This window comes from Cervus elaphus, chromosome 23, assembly GCF_910594005.1.
Source record: "Cervus elaphus chromosome 23, mCerEla1.1, whole genome shotgun sequence".
Classification (NCBI taxonomy): Eukaryota; Metazoa; Chordata; class Mammalia; order Artiodactyla; family Cervidae; genus Cervus; species Cervus elaphus.
The window spans coordinates 30,123,017-30,143,398 of NC_057837.1; the positions used below are offsets into that span (position 1 = coordinate 30,123,017).

The 20,382-nt window shown below is 43.0% G+C and overlaps 1 protein-coding gene across 1 annotated transcript in view; it reads right to left on the reverse strand.

The window, feature by feature from the left end:
• Positions 1-20,382, reverse strand: part of NMT2 (N-myristoyltransferase 2) — a 57,028-nt gene that overhangs the window by 18,139 nt on the left and 18,507 nt on the right. Inside the window, exons 2-8 of the mRNA XM_043882960.1 lie at positions 12,127-12,262; positions 6,871-7,012; positions 4,016-4,134; positions 3,828-3,919; positions 3,588-3,704; positions 2,067-2,237; positions 404-512 (exon numbers count right to left, since the gene is read on the reverse strand). Coding sequence (XP_043738895.1) covers positions 404-512; positions 2,067-2,237; positions 3,588-3,704; positions 3,828-3,919; positions 4,016-4,134; positions 6,871-7,012; positions 12,127-12,262 — 886 coding nt within the window. The remainder of the gene's footprint in view (positions 1-403; positions 513-2,066; positions 2,238-3,587; positions 3,705-3,827; positions 3,920-4,015; positions 4,135-6,870; positions 7,013-12,126; positions 12,263-20,382) is intronic.

Consider the following 20,382-nt stretch of genomic DNA (forward strand, 5'->3'; position numbering starts at 1 on the left):
ACACTGGGAAGTTTCTAGTTTAAAACAATGCTGATTTAATGAGACACTATTTCCTCTACCCGGGTTTCTCTTTTAAACCTTATTCCTTAATTCCATTCTTCCTAAATAGAATATAAGTGCTCAAAATTTAAAAACCTACAAGTCTGGAGTTCAACCCCATCCAACCCCAAACTGAAGACCTTTTAAAAGCCTTAAAAAAAAAAAAAAAAAAAAAACCACCTGGTATTTCCAAATGAACTCTCCTCCTTTTTCCTGGCCCTGAAGTTCTCTGAAGCCTTTTCAGCTACATATTCACATCCTCAGACACATGAACCAGTTTTTAGCTTCCTGCAAATAATTCTTTTCTACATTAAAAATTTCAGTTGTTAACAGCTTCAAAAAACAGCAAGTCCTTCTTACTTACGTCTGGAAGCCTGTACAGCTTCATGGTTCTCTGCAAAGTCATGTTTCTACTCAGGTGAGAAAATTTCACTTCTACCAGTTTTCTGGGGTTTAGTGATCGATGCCAGTATCTGAAATACAATACAGGCTTTAAGGTCTGATTGATTCCTAACTCTCCAAGTTTTCACTTTGTCTCGGCTCAGCTGTTACTGGAGTATTAAACAAACATCATGTAGGGCCTGGTGCAGTGCTAGGTCCTGGCCCTCTGCCTATGTCATTATTTTATCTGTCATTTTTTACCTCGAAATGATGTTCCAGTTATGCTCCTTTGACATTGGTAATGTTCCATCTCTTTTAATATAGAGAAATCTTAAAATTGCAGGAAAAATATTGACAATCTCCAGTTTGTAAGTATTGAATGACCATCACAGATTCTAAGAAGGCAAACCAAAAACTTTAAAAACATGAAAATACTCCCTTAAGTTAGTAGCCTTCACATTTATATAATGCACATGGAAGAAAACAACTTTTTGAGGAGTTTGAATTTCTCAAATGATTCTGGCTTAGGTACTGGAATGAATGATTGCAGATTATATTAAAATATACCTGTGAAGTCTTACTTATTCTGTTTATTTATGAATAATTTAATAGGAGAGAGGCATTTTACAGGTTTGTCTTTTACACTCTTTAAGTTTTTTTTCCTGAGGTTCATCTTATTTGAGTCAATAAAAATAGGAGTGGCTTCCCAGGTGGCTGAGTGGTAAAGAATCTGCTGGCTAATGCAGGAGATGCAGGGGACTTAGGTTCAGTCCCTGAGTTGGGAAGATCCCCTGGAGGAGGAAATGGCAACTCACTCCAGTCTGGATAATCCTATGGACTGAGGAGCCTGGCGGGCTGGGATCCATAAAGTAGCAATGGGTTGGACACGACTGAGCAGGCATGCATACCCGCATGCAAAACAGAGAGGGAAGGACTTCCCTGTCAATCCAGTGTTTAAGACTCTGCACTGAAGATGTAGGGGGTGAGGTTTCAATCCCTGGTTGGGGAACTAAGATCCCAGATGCTGTGCAGTGCAGCCAAAAGATATAAAAAACTTAAAAAAAATAGTAGAGGGACACAGACTCTTTCTGATACTCTAAAAACAGGTTAGTCAGGTGAAAATCTGATATATGCTTTTCTTACTGGATTAACTTTTGAAAGCTTGAAAAGAGCAGATGAAATAATAAAGTAGTAAGAACAGAGCTTTAGCCTTCTTTTCACTCATAGCAGACAAATATGTTCAGGCTTTCTGGCTAGATGCTTATCAGCTTTTGGAGTGGTTCCTGGCAGCACTGGTACAACACCTGAGTGTTCGAGAAGGAAAGAAAATGGTACTACAGGGACATCTCCCGATAACTGATGCCCTGGGTTTCCCAAGGCAGCAACTAGCCTTTCAAATGGAGAGACACAGAAACGGACACGCAGCATCATTCATATACATGTGGCTGTGGGGTTTACCGCAAGAATACTGGGCTAGTGGTTCTTGGTTGTATCTCCATCTCTGCTACCAACCAACATCATCATCATGGGTCAGCCAAAATCCTTCCAGGTTACAAGGGTGGAGAATAATACTTGTAGCAACATGGCAAGGAGGCTTGAAGCATTAGGCAAAGGTGATGTGCAAGATAAAGGTGTAATGCTAATACCTGCATGTGGCCACTGGCTTTGGAAGAACAACTCCAGCAGTATAAACGGCCTGGAAAATCCCTTCCAGGTTCACTCTTCTGGTTATTTCTCGAATCAACACGGGGGCTACTCGTTTTGATCTCAATTTCTTATGAACACAAAGAAAGTTGATTTCGACCATCTTCTTCACACTAAGAAAGAAAGGTGTTGAAAAGTAGAGCCAATGTAAGAGGAGAACATTTTTAAAAAACAAGGTAACACCTATAACATTTCAAAGAATAAGAAACTGAAAGGTTTCCCTTAACATAATATTTAAGTAAAATATTCTACCATTTAGATATTTCACAAATTCAGATTGACACACTATTCCCCACATGCCCCCACCAAAATGATCATAAACTCTAGGCTGTGGAGGTGCAAACCCTCTTGTTCTAAATAAATCTGAGAACTTGGGTCTATTCTAAAGTTTTCAGTTTAGAAACTGGATCAGCTGTGCCTCAAAGCTTCTATATCTGTTTTTCCTGTAATGTATACAACTATAGCAGAAACTGGGTCACCCAGATGCAGAATCTAATAAGACACTGCTTTGGAGTATAATGCAATCTTTGGGATCCCTGGGAAGCACCTCGATAAGTCCAGAGCTGGTACTTTTCTGAGCAACAATAAATCTTCTAGAGCTTCAAAGTCCATTTGCTGCTCTGGTTCCAGATACACAGGCATTTCATTTGGCACAAAATATTCCTTGAGATCAGATGTGTTTCAGCAGTAAATAAGCTCACCCAGTATACTGAAATGTGAAGAGACCTATGCACTAAATCTTCACATTTCATAGCTCTATCTTTGACTCTTTAGGCTGGAGACCCAGGGCAAAAATGGAACACACATATCTTATAGATAAAAAGACTTTAAAAAAAATCCTTCAGGTAATTTCCTCCCCAGAAACAAGTCTGAAGTACCTATTTATATCTTTGTTTTTTCTACTATGTACATACATACATAACCTGTGTGTGCATGTATGAGACTGAGAAGCAGAGAAAGATCGAGAAAAATACACCTGTCTTTTTTTGGTTATTGTTCACAACCTTTTAAAATAAATTCACAACCTTTATTTTTTAGAGCAGTTTTAGGTTCACAGCAAAACTGAGTTCCCATGTACCTCTGCCCTCCCCACATGCACAACCTCCCCTACCATCAACAACATGTACTCAGTCATTTTAAAAAGCCATTTGTAGAGATGTGGATGAAACTAGAGCCTGTCATACAGAGTGAAGTAAGTCAGAAAGGGAAAAACAAATACTGTATATTAACGCCATATGTGGAATCGTCCTGTGACGACCTACAGAGGTGGGATGGGGGATCTGTATACATATGGCTCATTCATGTTGTTGTACAGCAGAAACTAACAGAACACTGTAAAGCAATTATATTCCAATAAAATAAATAAATAGGCTAGACACTGGGAAAAACAAAAGCCTATTCTAACCACAATTCTTGGAGAAGCAATATGTCAAAACCAACGAGGGACAAGCTTCACCACGTACCTGTCATAGATCCGAATGTTTGCGGGGATGGCACTGATGAATCCCACCAGTTTTTTGTTCGAAGACACCCTGACGCCACAGTGCCACTGAAGAAGCCAGCCTGGGGGACGCAGAGCCCTGAAGTCAACACAGGCGAGGAAAACGGGTGCGCTGAGTGTCCAAGAAACCAGGGACAGAGATAGACGGCCCAACCCCACTGCAGTCGCATCCCCACCAGGCACCGGCAGCCACGAGACTCACCACAGCAGGAACTCAGGTGAATAGTCAAACCGGAACATGTTGTCATCATCCTCGACGTAATTCTCATTCAGCAAGGTGTACAGCTCCCGGAGCTATGAGATCAAACATGTGTCCCCCCTGTGACGCTAGGGACCGACGCAGCAGCAACCCACGCCGATGCGGGGACCGAGGTCTAAGGTTTTACTCACCACTTCGGCGTTACCCAAGTCTAAAGTGTCCCACATAAAACCCTGCGGCAGAGAGTATGGCTCCTGACGCACGTTTTCTTTATCAGCTTCAATTGCGCCATGAGATGTTATTACTTCATCTAGACACAGAGAGAAGGAGAAAAAAAACAAAAAGAGAGACGATTCAATTACAAAGTATTCCGACGACCCCCAATGGTCAGTTATGGGAAACAAAAGCATGCTTTAGGGCTACTGAGTTTCACATAATCCTTAAAAATACTGTACTGTTTCAGCTATCTCTAGAGGGAAGTAGGGTAGTTACGTGGAGGTGGAGAGTAACTGCCATCTGAACAATTACAGGAGAAATTACTCGTCATCCGATGGCAAACTGGACACAAGAAAACAATAGTGGTTCCTCAATCTGAAGCCTCAGACTAGAGACTAATCATACAGCAAAACTGCCGACAACGTAGGTTTGCTATGACAGTCTTAGAGATGTTTTCTTTTTAACTCTGTTTTTCAACAAACAGGGGGCAAGGGCTGCAGTGACCTCTGACCCCTCCCAGCCCAATCCAAAATTCAGTTCAGGACTGTTTCCTTCTGTCTGGGCTGCTGGCAGCACAGCTCAAGCCATCAGTATCTCCAGCGATTTCCACAAAGGTGCCCTTTTCCAGTCCCTCCTCTGGAACCTCCCAGTGTGGCTGGGATAAAATCCAGACCTTTGGCCGTGGCCTGCTGCCTGTCTGGCCAGCCTCAGCACATCTGCCCCACCGACCTCCCTCGGGCTGGGCCTCTGCTCAGAAGGCTGTCCCCTGCCTTTCACATGGCCAGCCACTGCTGCTTCTTCAGATATGTTACACATCACTTCCTCATAGCATCCTCGACGAAAGCTCTTCCTACGTGGAGCATGTCCTCCCTACCTGCTCCCCGTTTACGCTGCTTTCCCTTTACTGTCTCCCGTGTCTGCGTCCCAGTGCCTGACATTTACTACAGACACTCAACAGACATCTGCTGAATAAATGACCTTCAGGTACAGTTCTTACCATCAGAGACCTTTTAACAGGGGGAAGTCACGGAGTTTGCACCCACCCTAAAGGGTTTCTTTTCTCTCCTCCTAATCCCTGACTTTGCAGATTCATCTTATCTCCAGTCGGTAGCTCACCCCCACGTGAGTACCTCAGGCTCCCTCAGGTCAGCCCCAGTGGCCAGGTGCCCAGCTGCTCCCTTGGGGTCCCTGGGGAGTTGCTCTTAGGGCTTGGCTGATGTATACAACACCAGGGGCTCACCCCATTCAAGCAGCTCCAAACAGCAGGGTGTGTTTGACTGAACTGGAATAGGGCTCTGGAGGGAGATGATGAGATAGTCTCCCTGACTTTCAAACGTTCTCCCCAACCTCAGGTTCCCTCTTCGGCCATTAACCTGGCTCTGCCTTAATTGAGGTGCACAGGGAATGTTCTAGGAACCCGAGAACCAGGCAAGGATTTAGGGGAGGGGCTAAAATGAGGTGAGCAGAGCGGTGCACTGGGGTGGGTGCCGGCTAAAGAGACTTCCTTCTCCCCTGAGCCATGACCCAAAAGCCACCAGCAGCATTTAGCCAAACCCAATACATTCAGACAATAAACCTTCATTCCCTTTAGCCAATGGTCACTTAATTCAGTGTCATTTAAAATCCAGTAAATTCATTCTAGAGGGTCTTCCTTCCTCACCAAATAATTTCTAGAGACTTAAAATCAAGCAAAGATCATTGCTTTCTTCTTCTGTTCACGCTGTGAAGCTCTTGCTTTTGAAGCTGCATGGGGCGGGTGTGGGTGGGAAAGGAACAGTCCCTTTTAAAAAGTTTGAAATCCATGATTTGATGGCATGGAGGACAATTGTTCCCTGCTTTATAACTGATAAAACTGGCCATCTGTACATAACTTGGCTAATAAGACTTTGGGATGGCAATGAACCCCTTATATTAAATATTATATATTATACATTAAATATTATATATTGAATTTTGAATCTGGAACTATCATTGAAGAAATATATAGAAATGATACAATGATCTATCTTTATATAAACATAAGTCAAAGCAACAGGTTGAGCCTGTAATACACTGATAAACATTTTTATGGTATTTAGAGCATCTATTGGGTTGGCCAAAAAGTTCATTCCGGTCTTTCCACAAGATGGTATGGAAAACGCTGAATGAACTTTTTGGCCAATTTTTTTTTTTTGGCATAATGTGAAAGGGTAACAATGGAATTATGTTTACAGAAACTTAAGTGGTAGAAGTTTAAGTGAAATATGATGGAGCAGGCCTGGCACTGTGGGAAGAGGACTAGTAATGAAGTTCTGACATGACCCACAGCACTTACGAAGGCCTTCACAAGGTGTCCCGATTCACTTATACTGGAGTGTTATCACATTGGTAATCATTAACACCGTGGGTGACTGTTCAGAATCCTACTGTTAAACAGAGCAAAATTTTCTATTTCAGTAAGATTTAATAGGCAAATTTCCTGTGTCTTCTGGGATAACTGAGGTGTGAGATTGCTAAAAATTTACGTAGAAGGAAAAACCACTCCATGAAGATTGGAATCAAAACACTGGTGGTGGAGGAGACTCCTCTTTTATGTGTATATATATATATACTTAATACACTAATATTTGAAGTGCGGGGACACGATTTTTTTGTCAGCACAGGAGTTATATTAAAATTGTTGTTACTAAAAGCCAATGTCATCACTCAATATTTATTTTAACAGGAAAAATATGACTCAGAATCTGTGGTCTGAAACAAATCATATAAGTGAAATCAAGTCTCTTTTTGTGTTTTTCTGTTTGTTGTTAACCCAGCTTTGTTTTCAGAGGGAAAAGGCAGAAAAGCTTACTGAGTTTGGGCACCGGCTGTGTGTCCCAAAACTGGAACCTGTGTTTGGCAGCCTCATCAGCGTTCCTGGCGGGGCCCTGGCACGCAGACAACAGCTCCATTGCCCTCTGGATGTCCTGCAACTTCTGCATTGGGATGGAATTCTACAACAGCAAAGACACACAGGCACAGAGCATGAGGAAGCTGCCGCCGCTCCCAAACCCGGGGCAGGTGCACGCACGCCTGCCTCGGAGACTACAGCGTTCGCTGGAAAAACGCACGATTCTCCTCGAAGCGTGGACCCTGGGCTCAAGTATGCTAACGTATTAAAATATAAGCAAAGGTACAGGATAAAGGCAACAACAGTCCTACAGTTTTAATGGGGCTCTGACAGTCTGGAAAATCTCTAGTAAATCAAACCAATGTTTGCTTCAGTTTCCCAACCATCTGCAAATGGTCCTCACGGTTAATTACTCATGTGCGTGGAGCAGCAGAAAGGGCTGCCATGCAATGCAAACGTGAGCATCATAGAGCAGCCAGTCAGCCCCTGGTTTTGGCTTCACTGCTGGAGTTAATGCTTGACAGGAGCAATGTGGGGACAAAGGAAATAACTTCTAGAATGGAAACGAGGTGGACAAGGCAAATTTCAATTCAAAAAAAGAAAGAAAGAACCCTGAACTTAGTGCTGGGTGGAGGAGGAAATTCATCAAGAAAGGACTCTCAAAGGATGCCTTATCCTGGAACACACCCCACCCTCTCCTAATTCTGACGCTCCTCCAGAGACAAATCCTTCAATGAGGATGTGCAGTCTCCTCCACGAATTCAGAACCTTTTGCAACCATAGCCTGTTCACCCCAACCCAAGTGTGGTAAATAACTTTCCTTTTTAGTAAAGCATATCCTCAGTCTATAAAACTGACAATGCCTTTAAAAACTTAAGTTCCTTCCTTAAAACCAATATTTCTGTCATTTCTGAAGATTCCTTAGTTCTTTTTTTTTCTGGAAAGTCCCTCAAATGACATAATATTTAGAAAATAAGACTATACTTGAAATGAGAGTGGGACATAAGACTGAATATGGAAATTGGTGAGGTTTTCTCAACATGAAAAATTACTGATGGGTTTTAGAATTTTGATGCCATACAAAGAACGCTCTTCGCTGTGCGTTCAGAAGTGGTTAGGAGTCTCAGAGCTTTCAGTTTTTGTTAACATCACAGGCACCAAGGAAAGGTACCATCGACCCTCAGTGGTTTATTAACAGCAGGTCTGGACTTAGTTCAATTCTGAATCTGAAGTCTGTGACCTGGAGCAAATCTTTTTATCTGGGAAGCTGACTTGTTTGACTCAGTGTGAAAGTCTTAGTCGCTCATTTGTGTCCAACTGTTTGTGATCCCGTTGACTGTAGCCCACCAGCCTCCTCTATCCATGGAATTCTCCAGGCAAGAATACTGGAGTGGGTAGCCATTCTCTTCTTCAGTGGATCTTCCCGACCCAGGGATCAAACCCGAGTCTCCTGCATTCCAGCCATATTCTTTACCATCTGAGCCACCAGGGAAGCCCCAGTAAAATATATTTAATACAGACCGTCCTGTGGTAGTTTGACTCACCAGGTTCCCTTAAGATTCTTGCTCCTAAAATGATTCCAAGAAACAAAGTGCTGGAGTCTAACTAGGAGGAGGTTAAAGTCTTGATATCTCCACTTGGAAGTCTAACAGCATCACCCAGGACTACCACAGATTTTGTAAGCTATTTTATATTTTGATTGAGGTCTAAATCATCAGGTTCATACCTCAATTACACATACTAATTTAACAAAGTTATATTGTTGTTCTGACTTATTGTAGTTTTAGACGGCTCTTTCTGGGTCTCCTTTGAGCCTCCAACACAAAAGTAACAGATTTCTAGCTAAATGATTTTACATCCATCTGAGCCCCCAACAACACAATGAAGACACTTATAACTTATAAAGAAAGTAAGAGGACAGTATATTTAAGCTAATAATGCTTGAACATGCATCCATTTATGTTACAATAGGCCAAGTAGAACCTAGTCTTACAAAAATATATCTACAGTGTCTGCACTGAATTTGCCATAGTAATTCTTTCCTGCTATTTGAGTTAAATCCTCTAACATGAATATACCAAACTCCAACTCTTTCATAACAAACATGCATCAGCATCTTTGTTTCAAAGAAGCCAGTGATGGTACTCCATCTCCATGAAGAAACCCTCAGAGTGGTTTCTGCCTAAGCAGGCTGACCAGCAGTCTTTATATAAAATCACCATTCATGAAATAGCTATATCCTGATGCTCACTATTCAATGCTCTCTTTTAAATGAGTCTAGTTGATTTACAATATTATATTAGCTTCAGGTGTACAACATAGTGAGTCAATGTTTTTACAGATGATGCTCTTAAAGTAGATTGAAGTAAGTGCAACTTTCAAATCCACGGTGACAGCAGTAAACTCCGCTATGGTAAATTCTTAAACCTATCCAATCACCTTCTGGAACGGCACCAAATGGAATGTTTAGAAAGGTGAGACTGGGTAAGGATCCTACATTAGTCTCCCACTATTGTATTTGCAATGTAAGAGTCAGACATGCCTCTCTTTCTCCTTACCTGCTCCTTGGGAAATACTAAACACCAACTGTACTCCTTGCCCAATAGTTTCCAATTTAATATCATGGAAAAAATGTCCAAGTCTTTAATCACCATGAAGTGTATAAGAACCCAAATACCATTTTATTTTGGTTCTTGAGCGTAAACCACAATATTCTTGAAACTAAAGAATCTCTAAAAGTCACTGTAATTGATGGTTTTATGTGAGCTGGCATCAGTTTAGGGGAAAGGAGCCCCAGTTTTTAAGATGCAGTGAAAAGCCCACATTAAAACAATTTTGACTTCACTAAAAAAAAAGAATCTCTCTACGACATCATGCTAGCCGTTCCTCCTGCCTTGCCTGGTTCCTTTTCCTTAAAATTCTATTCATCCACTCATTTTATTTTTAATTAAAAAAATTTTTTTGAAGTAGGGTTGATTTACAATGCTGTGTTAAAATCTGCTGTGCCCCAAAGTGACTCGGTTATACACAGATGTATTTGTTTTCATATTCTTTTCCATTATGGTTTGTCACAGAATGTTGAATATACTTACCTGTGCTATACAGTAGGGCTTTGTTGTTTGTGAAAGAAAGTGAAAGTCGATCAGTCATGTCCGGCTCTTTGTGACCCCATGGACTATTATACCTTCCATGGAATTCTCCAGGCCAGAACAATGGAGTGGGTAGCCTTTCCCTTCTCCAGGGGATCTTCCTAGCCCAGGGATCAAACCCAGGTCTCTGGCATTGCAGGCAGATTCTTTACCAGCTGAGCCACAAAGGAAGCCCAGGAATACTGGAGTGCGTAGCCTATCCTTTCTCCAGCGGATCTTCCCGACCCAGGATTCGAACCGGGGTTTCCTGCATTGCAGGAGGATTCTTTACCAACTAAGCTATCAGGGAAACCCCTTGTTGTTTATCCATCCTATACGTAAGAATTTGCATCTGCTAATCCCAAATTCCCATTATGTAGCTTCTTCTAAGTCACCAGAGGTAGGGAAAGGACCCCAAATCACCAGGGGTACGGGGACTGGCAGCGGCTGGTGGTGAAGACAGAAGGAATAAGGAGATAGTCATGAATGCATGTAAGTAACACTACACTTATCTGATCAAGCAACCTTGAGAAATAAAAAAGATATCTTGCCAGCTTATACGAGTTATCTTGGAACTTATAACTGTGGATAGACTATTTATTATCTGAGAACCATATTGAAAATCTATCGATGGAGACTGTACTTTCTTCTCACCCCACAAAAGCAGTCAGGGAAAAACTGGGGCAGGTAATTTTCCTTCTCGGTGATTCCTGGTCCTTGTGTGTAAAACTGATAATAACAACAACAAAACCACCTGCCAGGCTCCCCCACTGTCACATGATGTAAACTTTGTGCAAGAAAGACATTTAGAGCCCACAAAACTTGCGTGACCATAACAACTGCCATGTATACACTGCTTTACAGCATAAAAACCACGTGATAAAGACGGTCTGACTATGACCTCACGAGAGCCTGTGAGCTGGGTAGCTGTGGGAGGGGCAGAGCCTGGCAGAGGCACCTGGCTGGACAGCCACAGGGCCAGGACCTAGCTCCTGCCAGGATACCACGTGCTCCCCAGCTCACCTGGAGCTACAACAATCACATAATCTGTTTTGTTACATGCCTAACTCTACCCGCTTTTTGCTGTGTCTGGCATCAAGAGTTCTGTCTTTCCTGGGCCTAGCACACAAGGTCTCTGTTCGCAGTCAGGGTGACCGGGGTGACCCCAGGGAAGGGGCGTCTGGCATCAGCACCTCCAGAGGCATACAGGACACGGGGCCCAGCCAGACCTCTTCTGGTTTGGCCTAAACTGGGTTATTTCCACCCTCTGGCAATGGAATTAGGACTGGCCGCTGCAGACTGGTCCAAGGCAAAGTCAACATGAAACTTACCCGTGGTGGCTCCTACTGAAATCTGCTGCCTGACGGTGCTGTATTCAAATAATTAGACAGACACCCAGGAAAATAAAAAATGTGAATATCTCCTGAACAAAAAGGAATCAAACATTAAGTGTAACTTAAAAACCTAACAAGGTCACACTGAGACTTATAAAAATGTGAATATCTCCTGAACAAAAAGGAATCAAACATTAAGTGTAACTTAAAAACCTAACAAAGTCACACTGAGACTTCATTCTATGATTATAAGCTACATATTAATTTGCTTAGAAAGGGGCAAGATGTAGGCGTGCGCGCGCGCGCACACACACACACACACACACACACCACACAGAAGCCCAGCACACACACGCACACACACACACACACACACACCCCCCACAGAAGCCCAGCACGGACCACTTAGTTATCTGGGTAACTTAAAAACCTAACAAGGTCACACTGAGACTTCATTCTATGATTATAAGCTACATATTAATTTGCTTAGAAAGGGGCAAGATGTAGGCAGACCACACACACACCCCCCCCCCCACACACACACCCCCACACAGAAGCCCAGCACGGACCACTTAGTTATCTGGGTGCCAATGTGAGTTCTGTAAATACCTCAGAGAGACCCCTGCCATGCAGTACACAGTGACGGCAACACCCTAACTACACCTCTGCCCCAACAGAGTGCTCACCTAAGCTGCCCGGACCCACTTTCACAGGCATACAACACCACGGAGATTAAAATAAAACACAGTTCTCACTTTTGAAGGCGGCTGAATCTTAATCTCCTGGGAATCGGATGCTGAGTCTGACTTGGTGCCTCCAGAATTTGGTTTCTCCTTTTTTCTCTTCTGTTTCTTCTTTTTCTTTTTGGCACCCAAATCCCCTCCAGGACTTCTGTTAGAAAATTCACAGGGTTTGCAAAAACAATAACAGGTAGGTCACTATGTAAAATCTGAATTGCATGAAATTAATCACTTAGGAAAAACATATGTTATACTATATTAGGATGTTCAGTATTATGATTGATGTCAAATACGTATATATTCAGATAATCAAATATGTACTTGCTTTTGATCCATGGTTCCTGGATCACAGTTCCCTAAATGCTTAGAACTTCCTAAGAGAAGAGAACTTAAAGGTGACCCTTAGGTCACGGTAAGGAGGAGACTTTTAGAAGCACCTAAGGATAGGGCTGGTTACCAGGGGAGCAACTCTGTGATTAGAAGGTTGGAACTTTCAATCCCACCCCCTGACCTCAGGGAGGCAAGCAGGGCTGGAGTCTAATCAAACACCAATGGCTGATGATGTAGTCAACCGCATCTATGTTAAAGTGCTGCATTCAATATGCCAGCAAATTTGGAAAACTCAGCAGTGGCCACAGGACTGGAAAAGGTCAGTTTTCACTTCAATCCCAAAGAAAGACAATGCCAAAGAATGTTCAAACTACTGCACAATTGCTCTCATCTCACACACTAGCAAAGTGATGCTCAAAATTCTGCAAGTCAGGCTTCAACAGTACATCAACCGTGAACTTCCAGATGTTCAAGCTGGATTTAGAAAAGGCAGAGGAACCAGAGATCAATTTGCCAACATCAGTTGGATCATCGAAAAAGCAAGAGTTCCAGAAAAATATCTACTTCTGCTTTACTGAATATGCCAAAGTCTTTGTGTGGATCACAACAAACTCTGGAAAATTCTTCAAGAGAGAGGAATACCAGACCACCTGACCTGCCTCTTGAGAAATCTGTATGCAGGTAAAGAAGCTACAGTTAGAACTAGACAGGGAACAACAGACTGGTTCCAAATAGGGAAAGGAGTACGTCAAGGCTGTATATTGTCACTCTGCTTATTTACCTTATATGCAGAGTACATCATGTGAAATGCTGGGCTAGACGAAGCACAAGCTGGAATCAAGATTGCTGGGAGAAATGTCAATAACCTCAGATACACAGACGACACCACCCTTCTGGCAGAAAGCAAAGAACAACTAAAGAGCCTCTTGATGAAAGGGAAAGAGGAGAGTGAAAAAGCCGGCTTAAAACTCAACATTCAAAAAACTAAGATCATGGCATCTGGTCCCATCACTTCATGGCAAATAAATGGAGAAACAGTGGAAACAGTGACAGACTTTATTTTTTGGGGCACCAAAATCACTGCAGATGGTGACTGCAGCCATGAAATTAAAAGACGCTTGCTCCTTGGAAGAAAAGCTATGACCAACCTAGACAGCATAATAAAAAGCAGAGACATTACTTTGCCAACAAAGGTCCATCTGGTCAAAGCTATGGTTCTTCCAGTGGTCATGGATGGATGTGAGAGTTGGACTGTTAAGAAAGCTGAGCACTGAAGAATTGATGCTTTTGAAGTGTGGTGTTGAAGACTCTTGAGAGCCCCTTGAACTGCAAGGAGATCAAACCAGTCCATCCTAAAGGAAATCAGTCCTGAATATTCATTGGAAAGGCTGATACTGAAGCTGAAATTTCAATACTTTGGCCACCTGATGCAAAGCACTGACTCATTGGAAAAGACTCTGATGCTGGGAAAGATTGAAAGCAGGAGAAGGAGATGACAGAGGATGAGATGGTTGGATGGCATCACTGACTCAATGGACATGAGTTTGAGTAAGCTCTGAGAGTTGGTGATGGACAGGGAAGCCTGGCGTGCTGCAGTCCATGGGGTCACAAAGAGTCAGACACGACTGAGCGACTGAACTGAACTGAATATAAGGGAGGCTCCATAAAAACCCAGAAGGAGGGGGTTCTGAGCCTGTAACCTGTGGAGTCTGTTGCTGTCTTTGAGAAGACAGTGTCAGAACTGAGTTGAATTACGGGACACCCAGCTGGGGTCTGAGAAGCACCTCGTGTTATGTGGGAAGTTCCTCCACCCCACCTCCCCATTGGAACTGGGTGCAGGAACTCAGAAGATTATTAGTCTACACTCAGTGACCCTGCAGGGTGCTTAGATGTCATTTAAGCAGGAAAATCATAGCTATAAACGCTATTTTATCATGGAAGGCAAATTGCTTTCACGGGTATCCACTCTGCTAATGTACTCTCTAGTCAGGGAGAGACACATGTTGTAAAATATGTCATTATAAACGTCTCTTGGGTACACAAACCATGAATCTTGACATAACAGAACCAGAGAAAGTGCTTCCCTGCAGAGGGGGAAATGTCTCCTGATAAGGATTTTTATTAGAATTAACAATTAAAAACTCTACATGAGAAAACAAAAAACAATCACTGGTAAGACATTTCTGTTTGGAACCCTTGTCATCTCAGAGCTGTCACCTTCTGAAAGAGCACAAGAGACACAAGGAGATTTCAAATTCCCGTTTCTTTGAGCCTACTCTCCCACAGTATCTGCAGAGATAAATTCAAATTTAGAGTCAGGTATTATTACTGCATTATCACCTGATGCAGGGAAAAGTGACTGAAATACCAGTTCTGTTCTATCACTCTTCTTTTGAAATTTATGTATTCATTTAAATTTGGCTGTGCTGGGTCTCAGCTGTGGCATGTGGGCTCTAGTTACCTTACCAAGAATTGAACCCAGGCCCTCTGCATTGGGAGTGTGGAGTCTGAACTACTGCACCACCAGGGAAGTTTCCTCTTCTATCGTTCTTAACTAGCTCTATCTGTTCCTATTTTCCTACTTGAATTTTTACCTAATTATCAAGTATATGTTCATTATGAGACAAATGTCATTAAGTAACAGCCTTATATATACATCAACAGCCTTATAAAAGGGTCCCTCAAAGGAAACCAATAGTTTTTCTGGCATAAATTCTTTAAAAATAGTCTTTCTTCTCTAAGCATGCCTCTGTTTTTACTATGAGTAAATTTTAAACAAAAATTGAATCTTAAACACACTATTTTGAAATCTGGCTTTTTCTCTCCTTCCACTGAACAAATGTGTCTTGGATTTATTTCTTTCCATGTCAGGATATATTGAGCTACTTCATTTCTTTTTAGCAACTGGGTAGCATTCCCTTGTGTAAGTACAGCATATTTTATGCAACATTCCTATATTAAATATGCTGCTGCAAAAAAATCTTCTGGTACTTACGTCTTTGTGCACTGATGCTAGTTTGTCTATAGGTGGAAATGCTAGGTCAAAGAGCACATTTTTATTTTTACAAAATATGGTATTTAGTAAAGCAGTTACCAGTTCCCACCCCACCAACATTAAGTCAGTTTCTGGTTCTGCATGTAAGGAGCTTGGAAGACACCACTCCACCCTAGTAGACTGAAAAACCAACAATTCCTCTGAGATCCCTAAGGGAGGGAGGGACACAGGACAACCTCCTGTCCCCAAGATTGGGGCAACAGTTTCTGGGAGCAGAGACTCACAAGTGGCAACCTCCATGGGACCAGTGCTCAGGGAGGGACCCCGGGACCGTAATTCACAAAGTCCTGGAGGCTGTGTGTGGACAAGCCTGAGAGTTACTAGCCCAGTCACAGGGGTCTCCCATACTTTCGTGAGTTTTACCCCTGGAGCCCAATCAGGTTCCCATGGGAGATACTGCAGAAGAATCCCCTCATACTTCTGGCAGAGGAATCATTTTAGAAATATGCCAGACATTCTGTGCTTCTTAACAAGGCCTGTCCTCAGCAGAAACTAGTCAACCAGAACCTAACCAACTGGGCTATGATCAGAGCCTAACTGATCTGAGGAAGGGAAATACCCAACTCCAGCCCCTTTAAGCCATCCTATCCCACATCTGTGAGGTCACAGGCCAGAGGCACAGGCTCACCAGAAGACAGAGACCTAGTCATAGGACCTTAGAACGCTTCCTGTCCCCACACATCTCACCACGGCATGACCATAGGCCTATTTACAGCAGGTCCTTTTACCCAGTACATCATGGCTGGCTATCAAGTGAAAAAAAAAAAAAATGACAAGGCATCCCAAAAAGCCAAATACACAGTTGGAAAAAATACAGCAAGCATCAGAACTAGACATGGTAGGGATGGGGGGATGATCAGACCTGGGATTGGAAACAACTATGATTATATGCTAAGGGCGCAAGTGGACAAAACAGAAAGCACACGAGAACAGACGGGCAATGTGAGCAGAGAGGTGGAAATCCTGACAGAGCGAGAAGAATCAAAGCACTGTGACAGAAACGAAGAATGTCTTTTGATGTACTTATTGGCATACCGGATGTGGCTGAGCAAAGAATCTCAGAGCCTGAGGACATAGCAGTGAAAACCTCAGAACCACCCCCCTCCCCAAACTTGAAAAGCAAAGAGAAGATGGAAAAAAGAAGAATAGAGTATCCGAGGACTGTGAGGAAACCAGAGTGTGACATACCTATAATGGGAGAACCAGAAGGAGGAGAGAGAAACAGAAGAAATATTTGAAACAATAATGACTGAGCATTTCCCCAAATCAACAGCAGGAGCTAACCCACAGATCCAAGAAGCTCAGAGAACACCAAGCAGGATAAATGCCACCCAAACAGCATCTTGGCAAATCATTTTCAAACTACAGAAAATCAAAGATGAACAGAGCCAGAGAGGAAAAATTACCTTACCTATAGGAGGCTTCCCTGGTAGCTTAGCTGGTAAAGAACCCACCTGCAATGCAGGAGACCCCGGTTCAATTCCTGGGTTGGGAAGATCTGCTGGAGAAGGGATAGACTGCCCACTCCAGTATTCTTGGGCTTCCCTGGGTGGCTCAGTGGGTAAAGAATCTGCCTGCAATGTGGCAGACCTGGGTTCGATCCCTGGATTGGGAAGATCCCCTAGAGAAGGGCATGGCAACCCACTCCAGTATTCTTGCCTGGAGAATCCCAAGGACAGAGGAGCCTGACAGGTATAGTCCATAGGGTTGCAAAGAGCTGGACACAACTGAAGCGACTTAGCACACATGCACACACATAGAGGAACAAAGGACAGAACAGTAAATAAGAACATCAGTTTGCCTACATCTCTGCTAGTGCTGAAATATAACCATACTTTTTCATCTCTGACAATCTGACAGGTAGAAAAAAAGTCTCATTGTAGATTTAAATGTTCTTTTATTTAACCAGGAGTGAAGTTGGAAAATAGAAAATGGACCTAATGAGCATGAAACTAAGCAAAAAGATTTCTGGGCAGAAGGCTGAAAGCATGCTGGCTTTTCCCAGCTGTCTACAAGAAAATGAGAACAGAGAGAGATTAACTCAAGAATGAGATTCTCAGCATTTGAACGGAAGTTAGAGAATTCCATGGACTGTATAGTCCATGGGGTCGCAAAGAGTCGGACACGACTCAGTGACTTACACCTTAGAGAATGCAAAACCCCAGGCAGAATTTGGACTTCCCAGGGTGGCTCAGTGGTAAAGAATCTGCCTGCCAGTGCAGGAGGCACAGAAACGTGGATTCTGTCCCAGGATTGGGAAGATTCCCTGCAGGAAGAAATGGCAACCCACCCCAGTATTCTTGTCTGGAGAATCCCATGGCTACATAGCCTGCCATGTATGTAGCTTGGCAGGCTACAGTTCGTGGCGTCACAAAGAGTTGGATACTACTGAGCATTGAGGCAGTACTTGCTAGACTCTGAATTAAACTGTTCCCCATCCCCAGCATCTCCAGAAGGTGAAGTTCAGTTCAGTTCAGTTGCTCAGTTGTGTCCGACTCCTCATCACCAACTCCCGAAGCTTATTCAAACTCATGTACATTGAGTCGGTGATGCCATCCAACCATCTCACTCAGGACTGATTTCCTTTAGGATTGACTTGGTGGATCTACTTGCAGTCCAAGGGATTCTCAAGAGTCTTCTCCAACATCACAATTCTAAAGCATTCTTCGGCACTCAGCGTTCTTTATGGTTCAACTCACATCCACACATGACCACTGGAAAAACCACAGCTTTGACCAGACGGACCTTTGTTGGCAAAGTAATGTCTCTGCCTTTTAATACGCTGTCTAGGTTGGTCATAGCATTTCTTCCAAGGAGCAAGCGTCTTTTAATTTCATGGCTGCAGTCACCATCTGCAGTGATTTTGGAGCCCCCCAAAATAAAGTCTGTCACTGTTTCCACTGTTTCCCCATCTACTGCCATGAAGTGATGGGATCGGATGCCATGATCTTAGTTTTCTGAATGTTGAGTTTTAAGCCAACTTTTATTTATTTATTTATTTAAATTTTACTTTACAATATTGTATTGGTTTTGCCATACATCACAGCACTATTTATAATAGCCAGGACATGGAAGCAACCTATATGTCCATCAGTACACGAATGGATAAGAAAGCTGGGGTACATATACACAATGGAATATTACTCAGCCATTAAAAAGAATACATTTGAATCAGTTCTAATGAGGTGGATGAAACTGGAGCCTATTATACAGAGTGAAGTAAGCCAGAAAGAAAAATACCAATACAGTATACTAACGCATATATATGGAATTTAGAAAGATGGTAATGATAACCCTGTATGCGAGACAGCAAAAGAGACACAGGTGTATAGAACAGTCTTCTGGGCTCTGTGGGAGAGGGCGAGGGCAGGATGATATGGGAGAGTGCCACTGAAACATGGAAATTATCATATGTGAAACAAATCACCAGTTCAGGTTCGATGCATGATACAGGGGGCTTGGGGCTGGTGCACTGGGATGACCCAGAGGGATGGGATGGGGAGGGAGGTGGGAGGGGGGTTCAGGATGGGGGACACATGTACACCCCTGGCAGATTCAAGTTGCACTCTCCTCTTTTACTTGCATCAAAAGTCTCTTTAGTCCAGAAGATGAAAGCTTCACATATTAAGACATGGCCTCAGGGGACTTACCCGGTGGTCCAGTGGTTAAGACTCACACTTCAAATGCAGGGATCGTGGGTTCAATCCCTGGTTGAGGAATTAGTCACCAGACTCCTCTGCCTAAGGGATTCTCCAGGCAAGAATACTAAAGTGGGTTTCCATTTCCTCCTCCAGGGGATCCTCCTGACCCAGGGATTGAACCCATTTCTCCTGCAACTCCTGGATTGGTAGGTGGATTCTTTTTACCACTGAGCCACCTGGCAAGCCCCTAACAGATGAATGAAGAATATATACAATGGAATACTATTCAGCCATGAAAAAGAATAAAATAATGCCATTTCCAGCAACGTAGATGGATTTAAAGATTATCATACTAACTGAAGTAAGTCAGAAAGATAAATACCGTATGATACCACTTATATTTAGAATCTAAAATATGACACGAATGAACCTATCTACAAAACAGAAACGGACTCATGAACATAGAGAACAGACTGGTGGTTGCCAAAGGTGCGGGGGTTGAAGGAGGGGAGGAATAGGAAGTTGGGATTAACAGATGTAAGCTTTTATATATAGGATAGGTAAACAAACTATGTTTAATATCCTATAACAAACCATAATGGGAAAGAATACATAAAAATGTATATATGTGTAACTGAACTACTTAACACAACAATCGACTATACTTCAATAAATTAAAAAAAAGAAAGAGTTAAGCCAAGAATTACCTCTTTCGAGAATCCTTGTTCCTTTCTAATCTGAAGTAGGCTCTCCTAACTCAATGCTCCTCCTGCCCTCTGAAGTGGAAGTGTGAGTTGCTCAGCCGGGTCCAACTTTGCGACCCCAAGGACTGGAGCCTGCCAGGCTCCTCTGTCCATGGGACTCTCCAGGCAAGAGTACTGGAGTGGGTTGCTATTCCCTTCTCCAGGGCATCTTCCTGACCCAGGGACTGAACCTGGGTCTCTTGTATCGCGGGCAAACTCTACCTTTCGAGCCACTCACACAATATCCCCCCATCTAGCACACACAAAACCTGCTTTTCCCACTAGAGTGTAGGCTCCCTAAGAAGAGAGTCTCTCCTGTCTCTTTAAAAATGCATGTGAAATAACAGAGACAACATAAGGCCCCAGTCCCTGGCACAGAGCTCCCAGTCTGTTGGAATTTCCCGGGTGGCGATAGCAGTGTCTTTTGTTCTCATGAAGTGCCTGTGGGTGGGCTCCTGGATGGTCATAAAGACCAAGCCATGATCAGAAGCTTGAGACCCCC